General features: G+C 59.1%; 1 protein-coding gene across 3 annotated transcripts in view; it reads right to left on the minus strand.

The window, feature by feature from the left end:
* The window catches only part of DLGAP4 (DLG associated protein 4), a 75,776-nt gene that overhangs the window by 37,084 nt on the left and 17,634 nt on the right, over nucleotides 1–21,058 (minus strand). For all 3 annotated transcript variants that reach the window (XM_054392114.1, XM_054392116.1, XM_054392115.1), the window contains one exon: nucleotides 19,554–19,800. In XM_054392114.1, the coding sequence (XP_054248089.1) occupies nucleotides 19,554–19,800 (247 nt within the window). The remainder of the gene's footprint in view (nucleotides 1–19,553; nucleotides 19,801–21,058) is intronic.

The raw sequence follows: 21,058 nt of genomic DNA on the forward strand, positions 1-21,058 counted from the left end.
CCACCTTCGAGGATGAAGCACAGCCAGGGTCTGAAAGAGATGACAGGAGCAAGATCTGGACCTGCACTGTGCTGTCTTCAACCTCCAAAGCACTCACACTCCACGTGGCCAGGAGCAACACAAACCTAGCAGGAAGTCCTGAGGGGGGCTGAGCAGTGGCTTTAAGCCCTAAGCACCTCCACTATGTCCACAGATTCAGCCTGGGGAATCCTGTCTGAGTTCAGGGGGACATGCACAGCATTCTTCTTTGCTCAAGCAAGCCTAAAAGCTGCAGCTGTCCACACACAAATTTTGGGGACATTTGTCAAGAGAGCAAGCTTCAAAGTGTAAGGCAGGGCATGAAGTCAGGCCAGCTGGGCTGAGGAGAGCTGCACCCAAGCACAGAGATCACAGCATCAAAGGATGGCAGGATTGGAAGGGACCTCTGGAGATCCTCCAGTCCAACCCCCTGCCAGAGCAGGACCAGAGAATCCAGCACAGGTCACACAGGAACACATCAGACAGGGCTGGAAAGGCTCCACAGAAGGAGACTCCACAACCTCTCTGGGCATGTCCATGGCTCAAGGTTAAACCTGCAGGGGGGAGGCTGCTGCCCAGAGCTGCATGGAGCAGATCAGTGCTGTTCCTCTCCTGGAAGGGAAGATGTCAGTCCCAGCAAGGGAAACAGAGCACACAACTGCCTAGCACTGGGCAGCTTGTGGCCTGTGGAGGCTGGGCAGCAAGCAGGTGAAGCTAAAACTGAGCTGCACTTCAGAAAGAACTAACAAAAAACAGATTGAAGAGAGACCCTCAGCAACAGCAGCTGGAACAGTTCTCAGCCAGAACAGGCTGCCCAGGGAGGTTGTGGATGCCCCCTGCTGCTGCTGTTCAGGTTCAGTGCCCACCTTGGCCACAGCACTCCCTGCTGCAGGACACTTCTCTGTCACTGCCATCCACCTGCTAAAGGGCTGCCCTGCACTTCTCTGCCTGCTCATTACTGAAACAAAAGAACTGCACAGCTCTGGTGCCCCACAGCATAAGTAGGACATGGAACTGTTGGAGAGGGTCCAGAAGGGGCCATGGAGGTGATCAGAGGCTGGAGAACCTTCCCTGCAGGGAGACCTCAGAGCAGCCTTCCAGTACCTGAAGGGCTCCAGGAGAGCTGGGGAGGGACTTGTGAGAAGGGCTGGGAGTGGCAGGATGAGGGAGAATGGCTTTGAGCTGGGAGAGGGGAGATTGAGAGTGGAGAGGAGGAAGAAATTCTTGAGAGTGAGGGTGGGGAGAGACTGGCACAGGTTGCCCAGGGAGGCTGTGGCTGTGCCCTCCCTGGAGGTGTTCAGGGCCAGGCTGGATGAGGCCTTGAGCAAGCTGTGCTGGTGGGAGGTGTCCCTGCCCATGGCAGGGGTTGTAGCTGGATGAGCTTTAAGGTCCCTTCCAACCCATTCTAGGATTATCCATCCAAGTGAGTCTCTGTACACAACACTTTCAGTGGCTCCTATCTTTATCTGTAAACTCCCTCCACATGCCACAGCAGGCCCTGAGGCATCAGCAGTCACTGGGGTTCCTGCTGGCATTCACCCAGCCATCGAAAATGAGCCATCCCGTGGCACACTCCTGAGAACTGGGACAGCAGTTGCCCAAGCCACCACCACTTGTGAACAGTTGTTTCAAGCAGCAGCTGCACATATCCCTGCAGGCTTCCTTCTGCAGGACAGCACCTGAGTGCCTCCCTTTGGAACAAGGTTGAGTTCTACCCTTCAAAAAGGCTTCAGTGCAGCCTGGTCTCAGTGCTCCTGGTGCCTGAACTTGTTCACCCAGAATGGAGCCACAGGTGCCTGCTGTCTACAAGGACAAGCACTGGAGGAGAGCACAATTTCTGTATGAACCAGGCCTTGCAGCACTAGACAAAGCCATGAGCTCAGGAAGGGAAAGCAACCCCCCAGAGAAGCAGAAATGATGACTTTGGAAACAACCAACCTATACAGCTATTTTTAGCCTGCCCAGCACCCAAGATATTGAGAGTCCTTGGAAATAATAAATCAAAGGTAAGCACACAACTAGCAGTGCCAGAAGAAAGCAGACAGTGCTTCAAAGCTGCCTGCTGTCACACCAGCAGCAGCCTGAACGCCTGGCCCAGTTCTGTCCTTCCAGTGCTCCTCCTTAGAGCTCTGCTCTGCTGCACCACAGCCAGCTCCCGGGACCCCCCTGCCCCTGCCGGGGGCACAGCACTCAGCCTGCAGGACAGCTGCTAGGGCTGGCACCCTGCTGCCAGACAGCACCCAGCACAGCCTCTGCAGAGGGGAGGGGACAGGCAGCAGCCTTCAGCCCTGCTTTGCAGAGTGCTGCTGTGTAGCACCTGGGGGTGGCAGGTTCGGCAGGGCTTCCTCTGCACGCTGCAACAGGCTGCCCAGGGAGGCTGTGGCTGTCCCCTCCCTAGATGAGGCCTTCAGCAAGCTGTGCTGGGGGGAGGTGTCCCTGCCCATGGCGGGGGTTGGAGCTGGATGAGCTTTGAGGTCCCTTCCAACCCAGCACATTCCATGACTCTGTGTTTGGCTGCCCACTGCCCTTCCAGCTCAGCCCTCTCCCGGAGGCAGCATCCTGCCCACCCCTCACCGTGTCCCCAGCTCTCTGGGAGCGCGGGGCCGGCGCTGCCCGGGGCCGGTCCCCCGCACTCAGTCCCTGCTCCGGCCCGGAGCGGCCGCGCAAGCGCCCCGAGCTCCCTTTCGGTCACCGGAGAAATCGGCAAAGGACGGAGCGGCTCTGGATTAGCGCCCGGGGCAGGCGGCGGCCACCCCGGACAGGCCCTGGAGCCGCCGCCCCGGGCCCGGCCGCCTCCCCCGCCCTACGGCGGCCGCAAAGCGCGGGCGGCAACAACGGCAGCGGCAACAACGGCAGCGGCAACAACGGCAGCGGCAACAACGGCAGCGGCAACAACGGCAGCGGCAACAACGGCAGCGGCAACAACGGCAGCGGCAACAACGGCAGCGGCAACAACGGCAGCGGCAGCCCTCCCGCCCGGGCCTGGCCCGCACGGGGCTGGCGGCCGCACACGGCGGCCCCGGGAGAGGAGCAGCTCCCCGGGCAGTGCCCGCAGGGCCGGAGCCGTGCGGGACCGGCACCACCACCAGGCCATCCCTAAGGCTTCCGCGGAGTCACAGCACGTCAGGGGTTGGAAGGGACCTCTGGAGATCCTCCAGTCCAGCCCCCAGCCAGAGCAGGACCAGAGAATGCAGCACAGGTCACACCGGAACACATCCAGACAGGGCTGCAAAGGCTCCACAGAAGGAGACTCCACAACCTCTCTGGGCAGCCTGCTCCAGGGCTCTGTCACCCTCACAGTGCAGAAGTTCCACCTCATGTTGAGCTGGAACCTCCTGTGCTGCAGTTTATATCCAGTCTGCAGCTGTGAGAAAGCCACTTCGAGGCACTTCCCACAGACTCCTGGCAGCTCCCAGCCTCAGCCCAGGCCTGCTCAGAGGCATCTCCCACCGAAAGTGCTCTGCCTCCCTTCCCCCCTCCTGAGCGTGCAGGAGGTTCAGTGCTGGTGCCACACTGGCACTGTGCCCCTCAAGTGTGACAGGAAGGGATTTAAGCATCACAAGAGCTGGGGCTGCTCAGTCTGTGGAAGCGGCTCCAGGGAGACCTTAGAGCTGTAGTTCAGTATCTGGGGAGGGACTGTTCAGAAGGGGCTGTGGGGAGAGGCTGAGGAGCAATGGTTTGAAACAGGACAGGGTTAGGTTGGACATCAGGAGGAAGTTCTGCACAGTGAGGGTATGGAGACACTGGGACAGGCTGCCCAGGGAGGTGGTGGAGGCTCCATCCCTGGAGATATTCAGGATCAGGCTTGAGAGGCCCTGTGCAGCCTGCTCTAGCTGGAGGTGTCCCTGCTGCCTGCAGGGGGTTGGACAAGATGCCCTTGGAGGGTCCCTTCCAACCCTATGCCATCTGTGAACTTGGGACACCTCCCAGCCAATGCCACACAGTGACCAAGGGAGGCAGATGAGAGAGGCCTGGCACAGACAGGGGTGTGCCCTGCAAGCACCCACACTGCAGGAACCACTTGCACAGCTGGCAGCAGCAGTCACACCGGCAAGACATACATCCACACAAGCTTTTTGCTTCCCTTCCCCAGATTCCCAGTTTCCTCAGCCTGTGTTTGACTTGTCCCTGCTAATCGACCAGACAACATTAAAGGTCCCTTCCAACCCAAAGCATTCTGAGGTTCTATGACTGGAGTGGGAAGGACTCCTGTGAGAGGGCAGGACTGCAGCAGCAGGTGCTGGCAGCCTCCCCTCAACGACCCTGAGTATTCTGCAGCACTCATCTCCAGCAAGCAGCTCACAGGGCAGTGATAAAAGCTAATGTGTGGCACAGCTCTGCTGTTAGCAGCCTCCAGAATGCCCTGGGAGATTGCAGGGCGACAGTGAGATGCAGACAGAGCCTGGTGCCAAGGGCAAAGGCCAACAGCAGCAGTGCTGTGGCCAAGACAAGAGGCTGCCAGTGAGCAGATCTCTGCTTTCCAGCATCCAGGATTTCCCCCCTGCTCAAGGCCTTGTGGTTGGCACACTGCAAACCTGAGGGTCACTGAAACTGAAAGCTTTGGAATCCAAGTCCTACTGGTCCAGGATGAGAGCTCAGGAGGTGCAAGCGCTGTCCAACACATGATGTTTCCAAGTGATCAGAGCAAGCAAGCTGTTCAGGCACTGGGAAAAGCTCTCCAGCTCTTTGCTACCAGTATCTACCTCCCCAAGCCCACCTTCTGCTCTGGAAAGCCCCAGTTCATGCTCTACAATGCTGGGTGCTACTCCAGCTCCACGCTGGCTGGGAGCCTGCTTTGCTCAGGACAGCAGCACTAAGAGGCCAAAGCTCCCAGGCTGGGATGACTGCTTGTTGGACAAGAAAGCACTGGTAGCCATTCAGTGGAGCATGGCAAAAGCTGGAACTGTTCCTGGACAAAGTGTTATGACTCAGGACTCCAGGTTTGGGCCAGGCTGAGGAAAGCCTCAGAGTTTAAAGAAGTAAGGGAAGGCTTCCCAACAAAACAGTTCCTCAAGTGAGCTTGCAGGAGGTGAGGGAGCCATGCTCTGAAGCAGTGTGCTGGCCCCTGAGCTGCCCTGGCACACTGCTCTCCACAACAGAAGCACTGACTAACCAGGCAGTCCAGCAGGCTCCTCACAAGGGCCTGCAGAAGAGCATCCAGGAACCCTTGTGAGAACAACTTTGGGACACTTTCTCTAGCTTCAGACACAGACAGTTGCCTTACATGTAAGGCCTAAGAGGGATGTGATCTCCATGCTTTACCTTCCCAATGTTAGCTTTCAGTTCACTGCAGATGTAGAAATGCCCATCCTGGGTAGATCATAGAATCACAGAACTGTCAGGGTTGGAAGGGACCTCAAGGCTCACCCAGCTCCAACCCCCTGCCATGGGCAGGGACACCTCACACCACAGCAGGTTGCTCACAGCCACATCCAGCCTGGCTGCAAAAACCTCCAGGGATGAGGCTTCCACCACCTCCCTGGGCAACCTCTGCCAGTCTCTCATCACCCTCATGGGGAAGAATTTCTTCCTAACATCCAGTTTGAATCTCCCACTTGTAGTTTTGCTCCATTGCCCCCAGTCCTATCACTTTCTGACACCCTGAAAAGTCCCTCCCCAGCTCTCTTGCAGACCCCCTTCAGATACTTAAGATGTTTTAGGCTTGGAGGATGCCTCTTGAGCACATCAAATGCCCTGCTGGGGCCCTGTTCAATTAGATCACTCCCAGAATATAAAACCCAAGACAAATAATTCTTCCAAGTTTGACTAATCTTATGACAACAGCTTGCAATAAAAATTCCCTTTTATCAACACACAAATACCCTTCAGCTTTCATCTAACATCACCTTATGCTACGACACTGCATCAGCAGAAAGGTAAATGCAACTTCTAATCTTTGCTTTAATTCCCCTTCTGACAGACTTGCCCCACAAGTAAGAATTTACCTTTGAAACATCCACCACTCAAGTTTCTTGGCCAGCTTCAAACTGGAGAAGCAACACAGCAGCTTTAGCTTTGATCTGTTAGAACTAGGTTGAGAAGAAAAGATCACTGCAGTGAAACCTGATGTCTTAATGAAGAGTACTGAAGGTACAGCAGGCTGACAGTCGACATGTCCCTCATGCAAATACCAGTGCCAACATTGGGCATTTCTGCCTCTGTACACTGCCCCACTTCTGAGCACTGCTGCCTCCGCAGAAAGCCACAGCCTGTCTTGGGTGGGTCCTGTTCAGAAAGGCTGCTTTGGTTTTTTTTGGTGTTGTCAGAGAAGCCGACAAACACCACCCAAAGCCCCTGCACAGCAGTGAGGATATCCAAGTTCCTGTTCATCTCCTAAGATGAAGCAGCAGCAGGCAGGGTGCAGGACTCACATAGGTACTGGACACCCTTCTTGCACCCCAGTATGGCTGCGTGCCCTTCTGTGCCTTTACTGGCAATTTCACAGTGCAAGACCAGACTCCCCAGCAAGAAACCCCAGGGCAAAGCAGGAGTGAACCAGAACTCTGCTCTCTTCCTTCACGGTATTGAAATGCCGGCAGGAAATTCAGGAAGAGGCCTGGCAGCACGTAACCCACAGCCCTACTCTCTACAGAAAGCAGTCTCCAGTCCCAGGGGACTGTTGCTTGTCACTTACCCTGGAGAGCAGGCTGGCAGCCCACGCTGCAGCACGCAGCCACTGCTGCTGCCCTGCCTTGCGCTGCACCCAGACTGGGGCAGGCAGCTGCACCTGAGCAGCACCCTCACTGCTTCCAGGGGAAGTTGCAGATGCTTTTGGAACAGTGCCCTTCAGATTCTAAGCCACACCTTGGCAGACCAGAGAAGCAAAGTGAAGCACAGGGATAAGGCCCAGCTCAGGAAATCAGCCTGGGCTGTTGTTCCTCTCGCCCTGCACATCCCCAGGGGACAGAAGGCTGACTGAGTGCCCTCCATCTGCACCAAAGGGTCAGCAATGCATTAATTATACAAGACAAATGGAAGTGGACAATTTCTACTCTCTTCATTAACCAGCCCATCTGCAGACAGTTTAACTTCTACTTGTTTAAAGGCAGCTTATGTCAAATACCCTGGTGTCACTCTGCCCCCTCGCTTCTCCCTCTCTCCAGGTGGCAGGCTGGCATGGAGACCAGGATAGAAGGAGAGGATAAACTCATTCCTTTGTGAGCTCTTCCAGAGGGACCTAAATCCACCATTCACTGAGATTGGCATCGAGATCAGGAGAGAAGGGAAGGATAAACTCATTCCTTTGTGAGCTCTTCCAGAGGGACCTAAATTCACCATTCTCATCCCCAAGCCCCAACTCCTGTCTTCACAGAACTTCATCCGACAGCCTGAACTCTAATCCCCTTTCCAAGCAAACAGCAATCACCCTTAGGACGTCTCCCCTCCCTCCTCAAATCTGCTCTGATAGGAAACACAACTTTTCACTGCAGAAATGGAAGTGGATTTTTCCTTGAACAAGGCCACCCGCCCGCACAGCCTTAATCCTGCCAGCTCACATATGTTACTGTAACTTGCACTGCACTGAATCCAATTATGCCTCCTCAATCCATTAAAAAAATATTTGAGGCCGCTAAGCAGGTTGCACAGAGCAAAAGTATCAGCTGAGGAGACAAAACCAAGCCCTGCTGCATGCTCAGCCTTGCAGCCTGACTTCTGCAGGCACTGGGGTGCATTGTGAGGAACATTAAGTGCCACAGAGTGACTTTTACAGGGCCCAGTGAACAGTTCACTATCTGAGCCTGGAGTCAAGCAACAGGGAAATCTATACAGGAGACAAGAACTGACATCCGTTTATTTGTAAGTGCCTGGCAGTTATTAGTTATCCATTAAAAGCTTTTTAAGTTCTATTGCTCTGGCAGCAGGCAGGGCTCAGAATGAGCTCACGGAACAACAGGTCCCCCATGCATTACACATGAGGCCGGGGCAGCAGATGAATAACCTTGAGCTAAGCAACTCAGAAGTGTCCACAAATCCAAGCTGCACGCACAGATTAAGCAACTGAGTCTCCAACTACTGACTCAACTCACAGCTGCAAAGCGAAATGCAAGCTCTCCCTGGCAGCTGACAATGTCTGCCCCGTCAGCTGAAGGGACTGGGACAGTCAGATCGAGTTCCACAAAGGTACCTGTTGGCCTGGGGATGCCCTGGGGTTTACCAAGTCCCAACGGATTCTCCACTCAGTCAGTCCACACAGAACAGAAAGGGAGTTCTCCTATCATCACTTTTGCTGCCAAGGCTCTGGCAAGGGGCTGCAGAGGGTCTCCTTGTCCTTTCCAAACTGGTGCACTGCAGAGTGGTTACTCTTCAGCACTCCGAGGGCCAAGTTACAGACCCCAGGGCCCTCAGCTACACCAAAAACTCTCACACTGGCATGCCATAAGTGAAATCCAAGGGGCAAACTCTAGATGCAAAGCCAGCACTTCAGCACATGCACCTTAAAGTCAGCTTTTTAGGTTTTCCATGACTGCAACATGTCCAACCCAGCAGACAACACCTGGGTACCACTGCTGGGCACACACAGGTAAATCACCTGCCTCTGACAGACAAAGAGGGCTGGCTCTCATCACTACTCAGCTTTCCTTTTCTCCACACGTTCCAGAATGTGTAACATCATAGCACCAAATTCCTGTTGGAAGAGCAATTACCAGCAAAGTAATTTGGACCCTCTGGAGTCGAGTCTGCCAACTTACACGACTTGGCAATCTGGCTTGTTATCATCCCACATGATTGGGATTTATTTTAGGATCCAGTGCCACATGCTGTAGGGTTTCTTTTTCGCCCCCTTTTCTTCTTTTCCTCCCCCAAGTGGCAAGTTACAGCCGGGATTCAGAGATCCCAATTCCATCCCTGTTTCAGACATACATCCTCTGCACGGCTCAGGGTCCGTAACCCCTGCAGAGTAAGCAAGTCCTAAATAACATCCTGGCAATAATCCTCCTCTTCGAGCCTCTTAGTCAGAAGTGGAGTAGAAATGAAGAGCTACATGGACTGGCTGCTCAAAGCCACCGCAGCATCCCCACCCTCCAGCGCGGCACAGCGATGACCCAGCTACGCCCGCGGCTTACACCCAGCATAAGCCCTCCAACAGGGGAGGGTGGCTCAAGGCTGGGGTGCAACACCAGCTACCTTCATCTGGGACCTGTTCTCCTAGGCTAAGCCCGAGACTTTCCAAAGCCTGCTCCGGCCAGGGGGTGACAGCTTGCCGCGCGAAATGCCAGCCCTCAGCAGCGCTAGACGCCGAAGCTCCGTGCCTCGCCCAGACAATGCCCTTTTCTTCTCGAGGGGAGGAGGAACCCAAGCACCACCTTCAAGCAAGGGTCAGCGTTCCCTGGGGGAGCACACATTGCCCTAACAGCCGCAAGCACCGACCCGGGCACCCAGCCCGAGCCGCCGGGACGGGCACAGCACAGCGGGGTTCAGCGCTGCGGGGCTGCTCCCGGGGAAGGCGATGAAGACGAGGCAAAGCTCGCCGGGCCCGGCGCGCCCCGCGGGGACGCGGACACACACGCGGCGAAGGCGGCATGCGTGGGAGGAGGGGACACCCCCCGACCCACCCCGAGCGGAGCGCGGAGGCAACCGGAGCCCTCCCTCCCACGGAGCCCCGGGACGCGCGTGGGAAGCGGAAGCGGCACCTGCGATCGCGGCGGGGCGGTGGGGCCCGGCAAGCGGCGGCAGCAGCAGCAGGCAGGGCGCGGCAGCCCCGCCGCGGAGCCATGCAGGGCCCGGCCCGGCCGCCCGGCCCCCCGCCCGCCCGCCGCGCCCCGGGCACTCACTCACATTGCTTGAGGAGCTCCAGACACAAAGCCATGGGAGACACAAAGGAGGGGCGGAGGGGACCGGAGAGACGGGGGCGCGCGGGGCGGGGACCTCAGCCCGACCGGGGTCCCGCGAGAGGGAGGAGTAGGCCGCGCCCGGCGGGAGGAGGAAGAGGAAGAGGAAGAGGAAGAGGAGCCCGGGTCACGGGCCGGGGCCGCGCCGGCTGTTCCTGCGGCCGCGGACGAGAGGAAGAAGGAGACGCACGGAGCCAGCACCGCACTCACCGCGCCCGCCCGCCGCTCCGGCTGCGCGCCGCGGGCGGGGCCGCGCTTTAAACCCCCACCCCGCCCCGCGCGTCACCGCCCCGCCCCGCGCACGTATGGCCCCGCCCCGCGGCGCTCCCTCGGCCGGGCGCGGTCCCGGGCGCGGTCCCGGTCACGGTCACGGGCCTCCTCCCCGTTAGGGGCCTGGGCGGGAGCGCGCGCGCCACCGCCCCGCCCGCGGTCCCGGGCGCGTGTCAAGCGGTCACCGGGACACCCGCGGCCCGTCCGCCGCAGACGCGGGGCGGCAGTGCCCATTCCCGCACCGGAGCCGTTGCGAGCGGCAGCCCTGTGCGGGGCAGACAAACGCTGCCGAACAAAGCGGGCGCCTGTCCCGCTCCCCGCGGCGGCGCTGTGTCGGTGTCACAGCCGTCGAGCCGCGAAGAACACTGTCCAGCACGGGCCCTGCTTGTCACTCACGGACGACAGCGGATTTAGCTCGGACACCCCCACCCCATGCCACTCCCGGTCCCGTGCGCCGGTCGCACCGGCTCTGGGCACTGCGGGACTGAGGGGCAGCCTGGAGATACCTCCAGGGTGAGCACAAAGGAGTGGAAAATGAGAGTGGGCAGTGGGCGCTTCCCCGGGGTGGGCGTTTGCTGCAGGGCAGCTGTGCCAACCCAGCCCCATCCAGATAGGCAGGGGCAGGGGCAGCTGAGCTGCCCGTCACCAGCTGCTCTTGCTGTGGTTTGTGCCTCCCCGTTTGTGCCTGAGCGGGAGCCATGGGGGAGGGGGATGGACCTGTGCAGAGCTGCGGGGCTGGCGTGGCTGGAGGTTGCAGTGAGAACCTGTCTGTGCACAGATGTGCTGGGTGCTGGAGCAGAGTCCAGATCCATCCCTCTGATGGTGATTCTGCTGCTCTGCTGAGCCCCACCCTGCAGTGCTGGGGCCGCAGCTCTGGAGTCCTCAGCACAGACAGGGACCTGTTGGAGCAGGGCTAGAGGAGGTCACAGCAATGCTGGCATGCTGCAAGCCCTCTGCTGTGAGCCAAGCTGAGAGAGTTGAGCTTGGTCAGCTTGGAGAAGAGAAGGCTCCAGGGAGGCTTTCTGGTGGCCTTTCAGGACTTAAAGGGGCCAGCAAGAAAGCTGGGGACAGACTTTTTCTAGGGCCTGTTGTGACAGGGCAAAGGGAGATGGTTTGAACTAAAAGAGGAGCTTCAGACTGGAGAGAAGGGAGACATTTTTTACACCGAGGGTGGTGAGACCCTGGTCCTGGCTGCCAAAAGGTGTGGAAGATGCCCCACCTCTGGAAACGTTCCAGGCCAGACTGGAAGATGTCTGTGCTCTCTACAGGGGGCTGCTCTAGATGAACTTCACTGGTTCCTTCCCACCCAAACCATTCTGTGGCTCTGGGATCCCACACTGAGGCATCCAGAGCTGGGCGTGAGGCTTGCCTAGGCTGTGGGGCAGGGGGGACCTCTGTGAGGCCAGAGCCACACCATGCAGCAGGCTGGTGTGAGATGGGCAGCAGCGTGGGTGGGCACTGCCTGAGGGTGCTGCCTTGGGCAGGACTTGTGGCTCTGCAGGCAGTGAGGCTGCCCTGTGGCTCCTGCCAAGAGCAGCTGTGCTGCCCCAGCTCCCTGCTGTGGCCATCCTCACGTCCTTGGATGCTCTGATTGATTGATTGATTGGTGACTTGCTGGGCTCATGGCACTCAAGGGCAGGTCTGCTGCAGGGAGAGATCAAAGAGCCCTGGGGGGCTGACGCGGCTCTGGCAGGCAGGGCTGAGCCACGGGGGGATGGAACTGATGTGGATGTGCTGCTTCTGCTCTCAGAAACAGCAGCCAAGGGAGGAGGTTGCCACAGAGTCAGCCCTCAGACCTGGGAACTTGCTGCCTACCCAAGAAAGCAAGGAAACCTGTTTTGGATTCAGTTGCTTCCAGGCTCTGGAGTGGTGAGCAGCTATGGACTGTCACCTACGTGGGCTGCAAGTGGCCCTGCAGAGCTCCGAGCTGCTCTTCTCCTGGTCCTCAGCAATACCCACACTGTGGCTCAGGACAGGGGAAAAGGAAAAGCACAAAGGAGAGGAAAAGCCACCCAGGACACAGGGAAGACACACAAATAAATCCTTGTTAGCCTGTGCCGTCTGAAATCCTGCAGACACTCAGGGCTGGCTGCATGGCCTTGCTGAACCCCACCCAATACCCCTGTCCTGGAACAAGGCTCTGCCACTCCTTGGTCACTGCTGGGCTGCTCCAGCAATGGCATGAACCCGGGGGCCATGGAGGGAGATGCAGAGAGGTGCTGAGCAGGGACAAAAAGCAGCATCTCTGACTGTCCAGTACTAAGGCAGCTCTGTGCCCACCTTCTTCACACAGATGGCAGCAGAGCCAGAAGGGCACTCATCCTCAGAAGAGAGCTCAGATGTCTGCTGTACTTGGCTCACTGCTCTGCCTCATCAGCGCTGCACCCTGCATGGGTTCCCTGCTGCTGCTCCCCCAGAGGCTCTGAGCAAGCTGAGGCACCCCTTGGTGTTTTGGTTTCTCCTTCTCTCCCACCAGGCCAGCACTGCTGACTCCCTTTCCTGCTCTCAATGCTGATAAAAGCGAGCAACAAGGACTTGGATTTCTGACTGTATCACCAAAGGAGGATGCTGGCAGCTGCCTTTCTTCCTGCCCCTTGGCATAGATGGCCTCTGCTGGGGGATGACAAGCTTGGCCAGGACCTGGAGCTGTGATGTGGGCAGCCACTTCCACCTCCCTTGCTTTTGCTTTTGTGTGGGCATGGTGTCACATGTGGGTCCAGCTGCCCCTCTCCTGGGGATCTGGGCACATTTTGGTGGGGCTCAAACCCACTGCAGCCATTCCTGGGTGCCAGAGAGACACAGGCACACGTGGGCAGCAGAAGGGGAGCTTGCTGCTCTGGGTGCTGCCTGAAGCAGAGCTGAAACCTCTCAGCAAGGAGCTGGGGAGGAGGAAGGACAGAGATGTTTTGGGTTGGGGGGTGGAGGTGAGGCTGTTGCCATGGTGCAGGCTTCCTGGGAAAAAGGGAGGGCTGGCTGGGCACGGGGCGTGGGAATGGAGTTTCCAGGATAACAAAAAGCTTGGGGGGGGGGGGTGGGGGGGCGAAATGAGCAGGTAAAGGTGGAGAGAAAGGGTTGTCAGAAATGTTTTTGTGCCCTACAGGCACGGGAGGAGCTGGTGGAACATGGGCACCTGCCTTTGTATTTCACTTGCAAATACTCAGGGAGCAGAAAACAGGCAAAGCTTTCCCTGGCACACGCACACACTCTCTAATCCCTTTCCTGCTGGTATGTCAGAGAAAGCTATTTCTGGAACATGAAATCTAGGTCAAAAAGAAGGAGAAAATCTGAAGGGAATGATAGCAGCCTGCCTCCTCAAAGGCCGTGTGGGGTCAGAGCTGGCTGAGGCGATTAGCAAGGGGCCACAGTGCTGCTTTGCTCCTCAGCTGCGGCCACTCCTGCACAGGCTGAGCAGGGTGGCTGGGCCTGGCTTGGCTTTCCCTTTGCCTTCACACCACTGTTCCTTCCCCACAGAGCAGACATGCCATGGAGAGCAGAGCAGCAGAACTTGCCTTCCTACCCAGAAACCAGCTGATTACCATGCACAGAGGAGCAGGCGGAGGAGGGCTGTGCTGGCAGCCCAGCAGGCAGCTGTGTGCTGAGCTGCATCCAAGGCAGGGAGAGCAGCAGCACAGGGAGGGGATTCTGCCCCTCTGCTCTGCTCAGACCCCACCTGCAGTCCTGTGTCTATCACTGGGGTCCCCAGCACGAGAGAGATGTGGACCTGCTGGAGTGGGTCCAGAGGAGACCACAGAGATGATCAGAGGCTGCAGAACCTCCCCTGTAGGGACAGGCTGGGAGAGTTGGGGCTGTTGAGCCTGGAGAAGAGAAGGCTCCAGGGAGACCTCAGAGCAGCCTTCCAGGACCTGAAGGGCTCCAGGAGAGCTGGGGAGGGACTTTGGACAAGGGCTGAGAGTGGCAGGATGAGGGAGAATGGCTTTGAGCTGGGAGAGGGCAGGTTGAGATGAGGAAGAGATTGTTGAGTGAGGGTGGGCAGAGACTGGCACAGGTTGCCCAGGGAGGCTGTGGCTGTGCCCTCCCTGGAGGTGTTCAGGGCCAGGCTGGATGAGGCCTTGAGCAAGCTGTGCTGGTGGGAGATGTCCGGGCCCATGGCAGGGGTTGGAACTGGATGAGCTTTAAGGTCCCTTCCAACCCAACCCATTCCAGGGTTCTGTGACACAGTAGAGCAGAGGAAGGATGTCGGTACCCACCCCTCACAAACCAGTACTGTGTGACTTTCCTGGGACCTGTGGCAGCTCATCCCACAGCAAAGCAGCCCTTGGTCAGCACCTAGTGCTGGTTTGTGCTGCGACACCACACAGAGCTGTGCAGTCACTTTGTCCTTCCTCCACTGAGCACAGCCACACTTCTCCTGCAGGCTGGGATCTGCCTTCACCTGGGGCAGGACAGAGTTCCCAGCACAGCAATGGTCCTGGAGCCCCCTCTCCGATTTACTGATGGGAGAAAAGGCAATACAAAGAAGACAGGGAGCAGGCTGGAGGCAGAAGGACAGCTACTGTGGCATGATTTTGGGACTGTCTCTCCCAGGTAGTGCTGCCAAGCCTGGGCTTGGCAAAGCTCTGCTATATGGAAAGGCACAAGGTGTGTGCAGCCTGGGCAGCTGTTCAGGGCAGTGCTGCCAGTCTCAAGCATGAGCCTGATGCAGAAAGGGAGAACTGGGAGCGGGGGTCACTGCCTTCCAGAGCTCACACTCTGAGGGTATTGTAGCCATTGGTTAAGATGTTTCAATGGACACAGCCCTGTCCTGCAGGAGGTGGCAGGGATGGAATTCCTGGCATCACTGGGAGCAGTTTGGGCACAGGATAAGAAGCCAGGCACCTGGGCTTTCTGGGCACAGGCTGCCAGATCCCAGGGCAGGATGCTCTGAGCAGGGCTGACCTTCCCAGACAGCTTCTGGAGGGTGGGGAAGAGCTCAAGCAGGAGTTGGCTTGGTGTGAGCTTTCCCTGCTGCCACTGGCACACTGGTGGAGGCTGCCTGGCACCTCTGCACTGGGCATTCTCACCTCCTCTGGCTGTGCTTTGCTCACTTCTGCTTTCCTCTCCCCCCTGGACATCAAACACTCGGCTCTGTACTGCAAGCAGTCTATTAAGCAAGCAATTCCCAGTGCAGCCTCTAATCAGAAGGAGCTGGGCCTGGGGAGCCCTTTGTGCTGCTGTGGAGCTGTGGCTGTGGGCTCAGCGCCTGGCAATTAGCTGAAGAGGTTTCAGTGGGGCTCTGGAGGCTCCAGCTTGGCTTTGTTTAAGGCTGCTCAAGGGCAGCTCATCATCTGCCTTGCTGGCTGTCAAACGAGAGCTAATTGCCTTGCAATACCTGAGTGGCACAGGCGTTTGTGGGAGCACCCAGCCTGCCAGGTGGGGTGGCAGCTGTCAGGGCTCCCCACACAGACCCCCAGACCCACAGCCCTCCACAGAACCGAGCTCCCTGCAACTCCTTGTGCCCTCAGATGCTGGCTGAACCCCTTTGCCTTCTGGTTCTATGCTGTTCTCAAAGCATGAGGAGCTGCTCTGACCTTCCCCCCCCATAACTCTGTGGTTCAGTGCCAGAGCTCATGCCAAGCCCAGCCTGCCCTGCTGGACCTGACCCTGGTGTCCCCATGGGTTGCTTGCTGTCTGCCCCCACACTGCCAGCAGCACTATAGAGAGCCCTGGCAAGATGCTGGACTCCTCCTGGCCACTCTGGTGTGTGCCTGGCATAATGCCCAGGCACTGCCATGCCTGGGAGCACCAAGCCCTCACCTTTTCTGATCATTACCAATGCTGCCACAGCACTGCTGCTGCTGCTGCTTCTTTAGAATGTGTCCCAACCTCCCTCCAGGATCTGGGCTCCTGATGGGGACAGCTCCCTGGGGCTGCTGCAGGGATGCTGGTGCAGGAGGGGGTGTGTGGGAAGGGAAGGGTGAGGGCTCTCAGGTGCTTCACCCCAGAGCCCTGTGTGGAGCAGAGGCTGCCAGTGACCACCCAGCCTTCAGACAGTGCTGTGGTGCAGTCACTTCTCTCTCTTGGTCCAAACTGATGCCACCAAGCTGTGAGGTACCAATCTGCTGCTCATACAACACCAACCAACTAAAGGCTCAGTGATGCACATTTGCAGGGGGAGGAGCCTGGGCAGCTGATTAAAGGTGTGACTGCCACCCAGATCTGCCTCCTGCCTTCCCCATCCTGCCTGTGCATCAGCACAGATGCTCCTCTCTGCTCCCCACCCCCTCCAGTCAAGACGTTTCCCTCCCCAAGCCCCAGCAGCCAATGCAAAGGGCTGGAGGATGTCCTGGAAATCAGCAGATCTCTGCTGGGTCACATCAGAGAAAGGTGGCAACCACTCCCTTTGAAAGCCTCCTTCTCTGCTGCCTTTGCTGTTGCTTTCCAGTGTTTGGAAGGATTTGCAGCAGTGCTGAGCACAGCATTGGCCATATTGCCAGCAAAGAGCAGGGATGGGGTGGCAGGGAGTGGCATGAGCCAGGGAGGGAAGAGCATAGGACACAAGCAGAGCAGAGAGGATGCTAGGAAGGAGGGATGGGGCTGAGCAAGCAGCCTGTCCTTCCCAGGGCATCTGTTCCAGCACCTGCCTTGTACTGTGGACTTCAACTGTGATGACCCCAGAGTGCAGACCACTGGAGGGGGATGTGGGCATGGGCTTGTCTCTGGTGGGAAGGCTACTGGGGTCTCCCCTTCCTGCTCAAGCCTCTGCCCACTGCTGGGACAGGGCTCAAATCTGGCTCCCACCAACAGCCCACTCCTGCTCTCTGGCAGCTCTACCCACAGCAGATACACTGAGGCTGCTCTGAATTCCCCCCACAGCTCTGTGGTTCAGTGCCAGAGCTCATGCCAAGCCCAGCCTGCCCTGCTGGACCTGACCCTGGTGTCCCCATGGGTTGCTTGCTGTCTGCCTCCACACTGCGAGCAGCACTGTAGAGAGCCCTGGCAAGATGCTGGACTGCTCCTGCCCCACTGGACTCCACCACACACTCTGGTGTGTGCCTGGCACGATGCCCAGGCACTGCCATGTCTGGGAGCACCAAGCCCTCACCTTTTCTGATCAGTTCCCAAAACTGCTCCTGGGATGGGACTCCTCAGCTCCTGGTGCCCTGCACTATGGCTGAGCCTCACCTGGAGCACCTGGCCAGGAGCTGAGGAGGACAGAGGCTGCAGATCAAGTGACCTGAAGCACCACAGAAAGGTAACAGATTTCTCTCCTGGCAAGGTCCTGCCGACTTCCCTGAGCACCTCTCTGGAGATTGAAGCCCTGGGAGGGGCTTGCACTTGCCAGAATGCAGCAGGGAGAGCAGAGCTCTGCCCAGCAACCCCATCAGCTCTGCCCAAGCCTCCAGGAGCCACTTGCAGAAGCAGCATCTCCAGAGCATTGTCCCCTCCCTGCCCCCCATAGCCTTGCACACACTTTCCAGGAAAGGCAAAGGCACTGCTGCAGGTGGTGCTCTGGTAAAGGCAGTCACAGGCAGAGCCTAGCTGTACCAAGTGTATCCTTGGGCCAGGGCAGTGCTGGGCTCTGCAGCCTGCACTCCCTGGTTTTTGGGTGAAACACAAACCCAACTCTTGTATCTCTTTGCTCCTGGCCTTTCCCAGTGCTGCATGCTCTGAGCATGTGTCCTCACTCACTGTTCCCTGCTGTCTTGGGCCAGCAGCATCCTGGCAAAGGTCCACCCTGGGACAATGCTCCTGCCTCCCTTGCTTCCCACTTGGGTGCTGAAGGCACAGGCTCTCACAGAAGCCTCAGGGCACTGTGGGCAGCCCTGACCCATCCCAGAGGGGGCACTGGGGAAAAGAATGTTTGGTGTGCCGGACAGCCAGCTCCTGCCAGACCTTTGGAGAAGAGATCTGCTCTGCTGTGATGCTAGGAGCTGCCTCTTGGGAGAGACTGGTGAGACACAGGGGCTGAGCAGGGGGCCTGCAGCCTCACCCCCGCTCCAGGGCATGGAGTCAGCCCTGACTAACAGTGTGGGGAGAGGCCAGGCTCCTGCCCAGCACAGTAATTGCTAACCAAAGAGAAGGGCCTGGCATGAGTAATGCCTGCATCCAGCACCAGGCAGGGCATCCAGAGCTGGGTATAACACTTCTCTGTGCACCTAGGCTGCAGGCTGCTGGGCTCTGGGCTTTGGGAAGGCTTCTTAGTGCCTGGGACCCCAGAGCAGGAGCTGTTTACAGCCCATCCCAGGACTGCTGGGGTTTCTGGTCACTGTACACCTGATGGAGAGGGGCAAATAGGACTCAGTGCTGTCAGACACCTCTGTGGCTGCTGCAGTTCTGTCCCTGGGACAGAAAGCAGTTGGAGCCAGCCCAGCCAGAGGGTGAACCCTGAGCATCTCCCTGAGGGAAGGTGTGGAAAGACCAGAGGGCTGGGTGCAGCAGGGTGACACTGCCCAGCATCTCTTCTGCCTTGCCTGCAGGGGAAGGGAGCAGGCTGGGAGCCTGGCACACAGCCCTGCTCTGCCTCTCACAGAGCTGGGCTGGCACCAGCATGGCACTAGAGCTGTGCTGGTGAGCCCACGTTTGGCACTCTGCTGCCTGGGCACTGCTGGGGTCTGGGCAAGGTCAGAGCTGCCTGGGACCCTGCCAGGCAAAATCCCAAACCCTGTGCAGCTGGAGGGGGAACATTTGCACTATTTGCCTTTCCCCCATGCCAAATCCTCCAGACTCTTTCCAGGAGTCCTGCCCTGTGCAGGAACCTGCAAAGGAGTTCATGGTGAACCCCAAAGCCTTGTCACAGTTCCATCACTGAGGGATGGAGACACATGCCTTCTGCCCTCCCTTCTCTTGTCAGCCTCCTGCCCCTGGCTGAAGGTGCTGCAGGGACTGGGCTGTGCTCAGGGCCTGGGGAAGCCTGTGCAGGGCCCCTCAAAGACGTTTTTGCTCCCAAGGGTTTCAGAGAGGTATCAGAACTGTCAGCTGTAGCCTAGATTAGGGTAATAACAGATGCATAGTGAAGAGGAGGCTGCAGATAGAAGCTATTGATCATGTGGGGCAGCAGAGCTACTTGCCCACGCTGCAGGTTTCTGCTGCACCTGCAGCCCTGCAGGAATTCAGGCAGAGAGAGCAGCCAGTGCCCCTGGCACTGTGGGTACCCATAGGGTGCTCCCAGCCCTGTTACTCAGGCTTGGGTTTTGAGTGAAGACTTGGAGCTCTCCCAGACCTCTGTAGTCTGCATCAGCTGTGGTGGGCAGACTCCAGCACCCACCCACCCTGCATCCTGAGATCCAGCCCCAGCCAGCCCAGCACCATGCCTGGCTGCTGAGCTCCCTCCCTGGCACAGAGCGAGCCCCCACGAACCCACAAAGGTCTTGGACAACTCTGGCTGGAGACACAGGTGTCTGAGTCTGTCCTCTCATGCCCTCGATGCCTCCCGGTGGCGGGCAGCAGTGTCCCCCGTGTCCCCTGCCGCCCCGCCGGCTGCCCGCGGGCACTCACTGCTGTTGGTGGGCAGGGTCCTGCTGCCGCTGAGGCTGCCGGTGGTCGGAGGGGAGATGGAGCGGACGGAGCCCGTGTCCTCTTCCTGGGAGCAGCCCGCCTGGATGGCTCGGAGGTAGCTGTGGCTCCGCGAACGGAAGTAGCTGGGGAGGGGCAGGTCCAGCACCTCGGCGGCGGCCGACTCGGGCTCGCTGTAGGTAGAGTCGCAGACCGCCTCGTACTGCTCGCCCAGCTCCGGCTCCGCTGCCTGCAGGGCGAGAGGGGCACAGCCAATCAGCTCCTGCCCGCAGCCAGCCGCTGCCCTTCCCCTCCTACGTCTCGCCCCGCGGAGCTTTCCTGCCCCTCGCAGCTTTCCTGCCCCTCGCCTCGCGGAGCTCTCCTGCCCCTCGCCCCGCGGAGCTTTCCTGCCCCTCGCAGCTTTCCTGCCCCTCGCCTCGCGGAGCTCTCCTGCCCCTCGCCCCGCGGAGCTTTCCTGCCTTCGCCCCGCGGAGCTCTCCTGCCCCTCGCCCCGCGGAGCTCTCCTGCCCCTCGCCCCGCGGAGCTTTCCTGCCTTCGCCCCGCGGAGCTCTCCTGCCCCTCGCCCCGCGGAGCTCTCCTGCCCCTCGCCCCGCGGAGCTTTCCTGCCTTCGCCCCACGGAGCTCTCCTGCCCTCGCCCCGCGGAGCTCTCCTGCCCCTCGCCCCGCGGAGCTCTCCTGCCCTCGCCCCGCGGAGCTCTCCTGCCCCTCGCCCCGCGGAGCTCTCCTGCCCCTCGCCCCGCGAAGCTTTCCTGCCCTTCGCCCCGCGGAGCTCTCCTGCCCCTCGCCCCGCGGAGCTTTCCTGCCTTCGCCCCGCGGAGCTCTCCTGCCTCTCGCCCCGCGGAGCTTTCCTGCTTTCGCCCCGCGGAGCTCTCCTGCCTCTCGCCCCGCGGAGCTTTCCTGCTTTCGCCCCGCGGAGCTCTCCTGCCTCTCGCCCCGCGGAGCTTTCCTGCCCCTGGCCCCGCGGAACTTTCCTGCCCTCGCCCCGCGGAGCTTTCCTGCCTTCGCCCCGCGGAGCTCTCCTGTCTTCGCCCCGCGGAGCCCTCCTGCCCCTGGCCCCGCGGAGCTCTCCTGCCTTCGCCCCGCGGAGCTCTCCTGCTCCTCGCCTCGCGGAATTTTCCTGCCCTCGCCCCGCGGAGCTTTCCTGCCCTCTCCCCGCGGAGCTCTCCTGCCCGGTTCTGCTCGCAGCAGGCAGACCAGGCGGGGCAGTGGTCGGTGCTGGTGGGTGCAGCATGGCCAAGTTCTCTCCTGACAGGGACGAGAGGACCCTCCTTGGAGGTGAGAGGGTCTCTGCTTGTGGAGCAGGAGAGACCACCACAGTGCGTGAGAAACAGCCCCCGGTCCCCGATGGAGAGGCTGAGACCAGATAGGGCTAAAACTCCTTCCTGGGCAGCCTCTGACGGGTCTCCTTGCCCCACCAGCACAACTGGGAGACCCCAGCCTTAGCCGGGATATGTGGTCGGACTCGCTGATCTCAAAAGTCCCTTCCG

The sequence above is a fragment of the Indicator indicator genome, chromosome 24 (assembly GCF_027791375.1).
Source record: "Indicator indicator isolate 239-I01 chromosome 24, UM_Iind_1.1, whole genome shotgun sequence".
Lineage (NCBI taxonomy): Eukaryota > Metazoa > Chordata > Aves > Piciformes > Indicatoridae > Indicator > Indicator indicator.